The 7,645-nt window shown below is 43.0% G+C and overlaps 1 protein-coding gene across 1 annotated transcript in view; it reads right to left on the bottom strand.

Moving 5' to 3' along the window:
- Window positions 1–6,392: 6,392 nt before the first annotated feature.
- The window catches only part of atp8b3 (ATPase phospholipid transporting 8B3), a gene marked incomplete at both ends in the record, with an annotated part of 36,417 nt that continues 35,164 nt past the window's right edge, over window positions 6,393–7,645 (bottom strand). The window contains one exon of the mRNA XM_080730211.1: window positions 6,393–6,469. Coding sequence (XP_080586337.1) covers window positions 6,393–6,469 — 77 coding nt within the window. The remainder of the gene's footprint in view (window positions 6,470–7,645) is intronic.

The raw sequence follows: 7,645 nt of genomic DNA, 5'->3' as shown, positions 1-7,645 counted from the left end.
GACCGACATGAGAGGCGGCGCGATATGTCTGGACATGCTCTTTGTTCTGCTGGGAGCCTTTTTCTTTGATCAATAACTGAGAACCAAGCGACAACAACCGCGCTCGGGCATCCAGCCAACTGCATTACAGCTGCACAGGGGAAGCGGGAATGTAAGAAGAGCACACAGAACCCAGTGGAGATGGGGACACAATGGCCTCACAGCAGCAACAGCATCAGCAGCAGCAGCAGCAGCAGCAGCAGCAGCAGTAGCGGCACCTCTCCCTCCCCAGTGCTGTCCGAGCTGGCGGAGCAACAGTGCCCCCTACTGTTAATAGCAGAGACATGTAGCCAGCAGCAGAGCAGAGTGGAGGAGGGAGGCAGGATGGGAGGGAGAGGGAGGGAGGGAAGAGCCACTTGGAAAAGTCATGGCACAACACGTTCAGGCCCTCACAGCTCTGTGAAGGCAGATCAATAACAAACCATTATCCTATTGTTGTTCTTCATCCAACCAGCACTGGTGAAGCCAGAGGAGGGGGGATGGTTGAACTCCATGCTGGAAATGCTGGGAAGTAAAAAAAAAAAAAGAAAAGCAGGGATTTAGCTAAAAACACAAACATTACATGGTTAATAGACAAAGGAAAAATTGACAGCTGTATCTTATAGACGTAGTGCGGAAGATAGGACCCTCCCCCCCACCCACACACCGTAAAGCTAATAACTGATAGATAGAAGGGCACTGAGGGTATTACTACACTGACACATCCGAGGAGCTGTGGAGATTTAATTTCTTACATGATTTCAATCACATTTTCTTTGGGAGGCTTAATGTTTTGACAAATCAAAGGTTTCTGACCCAAATCCCATCATCAATGTATTAATATTTATTAATTTAATGTATTCATTCAGTTATCCTTCTACACACACATACAAATCCTCAGTGTTAATTTATCCATTATGTAACTGAGAATATACATTACAGACGTAACCAAATGGACCCTAATACCGGTCCATTCGGTTACATGTGTACTCTCTCGGATTGAAGTTAACAATCAGGATTTGCAGTGAATTATGACAAAAATAATAGATTTGATCTAATGCAAATCGCCTCCTGAACAGACCCCCCCCCCCCCCCCCCCCCCCACACACACACACACACACACAGGTTTTCAGTCAACTACAACACTCTTGACCGTCAAAATGCTACAAATAATGTGTGCCAATGCTAACTGCCTTAATGCTAATCAGAGAATATGGTACAACGTTCACACACAGCTATACAGTGTGTCCCCCACTCCCATACTGATGATGACGGGCGGTATGTGCCATAGCAACCAACAATCAACTTTTAACTGAATTAGAATATACTTTTTTAGTAAAAACAAAAGAAAAACAACGAACAAGATTTTAAGGCGTACAATACCAAACCTCAACTGACAACAAAAAAGGTACAACAACAAGTATGTGTTACCAAACAACTGGACACACATTTTGAAAACAGAAGAAAAAATCTTTCTCTCATTCTGTCTTTGGTTCTACCTCCTCTGACCCTCTAAATAATCCAATGTTCCCCCCCTCTCTTTCTCTCTCTTTCTCTCTATAATATTGATGCGGGTATTTAATTAGTACCATAGACACAAAGTTTCTATTTCTTGTTACTATTGTGCTCTGTTGTGCAGAAGTAAGGCACCTTGTTGATAAATCAAAAAAAAAGAAAGGACTTTTTAAAAGGAAAAAAAAGGAGGGGAGAGACAAGGACCGAGGCCAATGAAGGACATATTTTTTTGCATTCTATGTGAATATTGACTCGGAGGAGACATTTCCCATGAGAAAGAAAGAAAGAAAAAGAAAAAAACAAAAACAGGGAGCTGTGGAAGAGAAGAATGAAAGACGGATGTGTTCTCTCTCTCTCTTTTGGCATTCTATGTCTGAACTGTGGTCATTTCAGCCGCCTTTTAAAGCTGAGCTCCAAAAAAACGGGGAATAAATGAAAAGGAGGGAGGGAGTGGGTGGGTGGGTTACAAAACACGACCTCCAAATGTCCTTGCTGATTCAGTGTGCATTGGGGGGAGGGGGGGGGGGGGGGTGGTAGGTGAGGGGAGGGGGTGAATAAGGGAGGGATTTAAAAAAGCTATCTGTATGGTCTTAAAAAAAATGCAACTGTAGCATTTCTAACAATGTAGTCAGATCAGATTAGCTGTGCCGATTAGATAAGAGATGGTCATTGTAAAAGGGGGTGGTGGGGGGGTTGATAGAGGGGGAGGGAGTGCTAACTAACTTCATGTTGCTGTAAGCAGTGAGTTAAAAAGTCACCAAAGGATGATGATGAGTTTAAATAGATTTGTGGTATGACGCCGTTCAGCAAGCATAATAGGTACATAGCTAGATTTCAGCTCTAGATGTTATATAGGCTGACAAAATGACATTTGTTTGTAGTGAGAACCAATGTGGCTACCTCACTAAGCTGAGTGGTTTGTGAAACCGCCACCGATACCAAAGATACTCCTGCCTACCGGTCCCAAACTGCCTAGGGGGACAGACACACATACCAAATAGAGAGACCCCCCCCCACCACCACCCCTGTCCAATACCATAACTGATAGACACACTGATTATAACCTAAACCTGCATAGCAACATCCTTAATGTATCCATTTGGTTTTATTTTATTCATTTTTAGCTCTGAGTGTACAAATGTACATGTTATACTCTCACATAGGATTTTAACCACACACACACACACACACACACACACACACACACACACACACACACACACACACACACACACACACACACACACACACACACACACACACACACACACACACACACACACACACACACACACACACACACACACACACACACACACACTACAGTGCAGTCAGACTGCATCGTGCCATACTGTACAAGAGGAGGTGGCTACCTTGCAGATAAGAGTTGAGTGCCTTTTCCCTTCAACCACGGGTGGGACTGCACCGGATATACACACACACACACACACACACACACACACACACACACACACACACACGTTGCATGCGCACACACATGCACACCCATTTATAAACACACATTTAGACAATACACCCCATAATTAGATGGACAGAAATGGGGGGTGAGGAGGGAGGGGGGGCGCAAAGAGAGGGACGCAGAGTGGTGGCTGTGTCAGCATTTTCTCCATATTGACTTTCCATCTTCATACACTAGAATACAAGCACTTTATCATGTAGAAAGTCTATAAAACATTTTCTATACACTATTTATTTGAAACAAAAAATAATGTTACTCCTTAAGCTGTCGATTGTCTTTGTTACTGTATAGTTGACCTTATGGTAGCTCACAGCCTTTAATTATTTTCTTTTCATCGTCCAGTGTTGCTTGAAACGGTCTCTCGGCCACCTTAGCTCGCTCTCCACAGAGATATTTTTGTGTAACAGAAGAGAGAGGAGGTAAGATGGCAGAGGCTGTTGAGCACATTGTAGTTGTTAGTACTTTACCACTAAAAGTATCTCCCTCCTTCTCTCTCTCTCTCTATCCTAGGGATGGGACGATAATCTTTATTATCGTTTATCGTGATAAAAAAAACACTCACAATAATCATTTCGTGGAGGTTTAAATTTATTGTGAAATTATCCTCCGTCACGCACTGGGATCAATTCACCTTTTATTTGCAGAGCTGCATATCTGGTACCAGTTAAACACTCTATAATTGGAAATAACGTACTTGATACAGTCTTTTTTCACTCTTTATCAAATCTCTTTGCCAAAAAGTAGCCTATCTACAAGCTCACAATGCGTCACAGCGTTGTGAGCTTGTAGATCTGCTATTTTTAGCAAATGTTCTGCCCCAGGATAATGGATGTTGGGGATATTTTTGATTATCGCGATAATATCGTAAATCACAATTTCTGGTCACAATAATCGTGGCCATGAAATGTTCATATCGTCCCATCCCTGCTCTCTCCACCATGTGCAAGCACAGAGGCTGCACTAGAATAGTGTGGGACAAGTCATTGACCATTAAAGACACAAATCCTCTCCTCCCTCCACATCATCTGTTCAGTTGAACCTCCATATCCCCCTGGCTAGTGCTTAAGACTCGGTAGGCGTGTGTTGACAATTAATTCTGAAATACCTCAAAAACCTTTCAATGTAAAGTTTATGTAATTTAACTGAAAATAATAACTGCTAATGATAACAATGATTATGAAACTATGATACTATGATAGTTAGTTTTGGAACTTGTGACTTGAAGCTTTATACTGTTAAAAGTTTTCTTTTTATCCGTTTGCTCATTTCTTTTTTCTCTCGTATGTTCTCTCTCATTTTGTTTTGCTACGGCATGTACTTAACTGTTTTCAAAAATGGAAAAGACATTGTGAATGTTTCTGTGAAAGGTAACATGAGAAAAGAAGAGACAGAAGGCATGCTATGAGAGAGAGAGAGGGAGGGAGAGGGAGCTAACCCTATTACAATTCAGACGATATGCTTGTTGCTCTCAAAGGCAGGGATAGTCAGAATGAATCAGACTAAAGAAAACTAATAATAATAATGGATTTGGACTGAATTAAAAACATTTCAAAACATTTGAAGAATAACCCAAAAAAAGGAGGAATAATCTTTGACTCATCGTAAGCTTTCTTCTGCCTTTAAGTCGTCTTTTCTCTGAAGAAAAAGAAAAAAAAAGATTTCACAGTTACTTTTGAAGGTTCCTGGGTGTGTACAAGTGCTCCTGATGTTCTTAGACTAAGACCAGCGCCTCCTACTGGAAAGGAGGTGCACCTTTTTCTTTTCTGCATGGATATTGTATAACTGTATAGACAAACAGGAATGACCTGTGATTTTTGTGGGGAGGAGGAGGAAGGAAGGAAAGCCCTGGGAGTGGGTGGAGGTGGGTTGGGGAATATTTTGGTTATCAAAAAAAGAAAAAAGAAAAAAAAGAAGGGGGGGAAAAAGTGGGTGGGAATTTGGGTTTTAGGCGTTGGGAGGGGTCCTTGTTTTTTTTTAGAATTTCTGTCACTGTTCGATTCACTGGTTGTGTGCATGTATTGTTGCAACCCTCTCCCCTTCCTCCCCCCCAATGTTTCTTTGATGTATATAAATCCAGACAGTAGGGGGCAGTGTGTGCTGGGGGAGGTCAAATTCCTCTCCTCCAATCAATAACATTCAATCTTCATTCCTCAGCTTGGGGTCCTGACTTGGGTTCCTGAAAATGTGTGTCTTGCTTTTCCAAGGACGGGTTGTTTGCTTGGAGTTAATCAGAGGGACACACACTCACACAGGCCCGGGCAGCCCCCAAAATAACTGTATGTCTGTCTTACATGCTTTTTTGATCAGTGTACGTGTGTGCATTTGTATCTATATATGTGGAAAACAAGTGAATTTAATTTATTTTTTTGATTTATGTTTTTTCCTTTGTTCTTTTTTTAATGTTCCTTTACTTTGGGTTGCAATATTTGTCATGCGAAAATTTGCGATAAAACCATTTCTTACTAAATGACTGAATGACCGACCAACCACAGTACTACTTGGCAACTGAGACCCCACCAACCAGAAATGCTCTCATCATCTACTGTCAAACAGCATATGTATGTGTGTCATTTCCCTGTGGGGATAGAAGGTTGCCAAAGAGGACTGATGTAGACACCCCCAGTCGCACTGTGCTCTCCCTCTTCTGTTACCTGTTAATCAATCAGAACCAAGTGTCTTTGTGATGGTAGAAGACAATCAGTTTCAAAACAAGAAAAAGGTAGAGAGAGGGCAGGCCAGTAGGGAGGAAAAAGAACAAACCAAAAGAAAAGAAAATAATAATCACAGGAAAAGAGGCTCTCTGCGTTTGTGCCAAGCTGTGGTGGTGCCCGACTGCCAAAACAACTGCCCCTCTGCCATTGTCACTTCACCAGCCCACACACACTCAAGTCACACACACACACGCGCGTAACTTCCATCAGCTCATTGCCGCCCGGCTCCTAACAGAGCCATCATCAGTTTCCCTGAGCCTACTTGAACGCCCCATGCTAATAACACCACTAACACTCCAGAGCAAAACTCAAGACACGCTGAATCCCATTCCCCTCCCCGTCACATTTCCACCGTGCACTCCTGTGCTCTCACTGCCTATAGCGCTGCGTCAAGGGGACGCAGTCCGGTCCATGCAGTGCATGAGCATTACAAAAAGCCCTGCGGTACAAAGACCACGTTTCCCACCACCCACCCACTGTTTCCTGCTGATCTTACGATGATGTAGCCAGCCGCGAGGAATAAAGAGTGGCTCCGGTTGGTGGCTTTTGCACAGAAAACTATGCAAACACCTGACCCCCCAATCTTAATCGTTGCTGCTGGGTCAGAGTGTACAACCCGTCCCCCCCACCCCGCCTCATCTCAACATACACTTTAGCCTCCATTACCCCTACACTTCTACATCACCACCCAGAAGCCCAAGGTGGGTGGAGCAGTCCCAGTCACTCAGGGTAGAGTAGATGGTGTCTGGGATAGAGAGAAGCACTACAATGCCCAGTGTTTCATCAAACCAGACTGCTGATGTCGTATTATATTAGCTTTACATAAATGTCCCCAACTGCCATCGACATCAAAATGGAGTCCATGACCACGCTTGCATACAGATGAACCCCTGCTCCCCCCCCCCCCCACTCTCGCTCATGGCTCCATTATGTTACAATGTTTGCTTGTCTTTGTCCCCAGAGCCAAGGAAGGGCCACAATCAATGCAAAGACACTTACATTGTATACACTTAGTTTACAACGACATTTGGAGAAGGTGGCTTATATTGCACACAGACAGACTGACAAGACAGACAAGACAGATAGACACACACAGAGGCACATGCTGAAGCAGTTGAGTCTGCCTTTTGAGAGCGTTTTGCTAAAAGAAAAACCAAAGATGAAATCAGAGGTATGACAATCTGGCTACCGAACCAATAAGACAATGTTCAATGCTCTCTGGGCTGCTCTACGGGTCCTGTGATTCAACGGGCATGTAGACATTCCACTTATTGCACTTAGAGAACACACACACACACACAACTTAGGTACACAAACACATGCACAACATACACTGTCCGACAAGATATTATGAAGGATGGACACACACACACACACACACACACACACACACACACACACACACACACACACACACACACACACACACACACACACACACACACACACACACACACACACACACACACACACACACACACACACACACACACACAGCGTATGGACAGAGAGAGAGCCTCTTTTCCCTCCTCCCTCTGCAGAAGCCGGAGAGCCTGTGGAGGACTTTTAGGTTCGCTTCTAGTTGAGACTTTTGAGAAGGAAAAAATCTGAGTAATAACTGTTACAGAAAAATAAAAAACTTAAAAGGATAATATGGGTAAAAATTGCGTGTTTTGAAATAAATTAACAAATAAAAACAATTGTAAAACAACCCTGCCCGGTTTGTCTGATTGTCATTTCAACTTTGTATTGTATATTATTAACAGTTACATTTAGGGAGCAGGCCTTTCTTTATTTTTCTACACAGCTGAAAACTCTTAGTTTAACTCTAAAGGGGTCCAGGTTTTACACTCTGAGATTAAGGAACAACCAGGATTTTACTGTGGATGTATTTTTATTTGTCCAGCATCCACTTCATATT

Source organism: Nannobrachium achirus (genome assembly GCF_963921795.1).
Source record: "Nannobrachium achirus genome assembly, chromosome: 1".
NCBI lineage: Eukaryota > Metazoa > Chordata > Actinopteri > Myctophiformes > Myctophidae > Nannobrachium > Nannobrachium achirus.
This window is presented reverse-complemented; position numbering and strand designations above follow the sequence as displayed.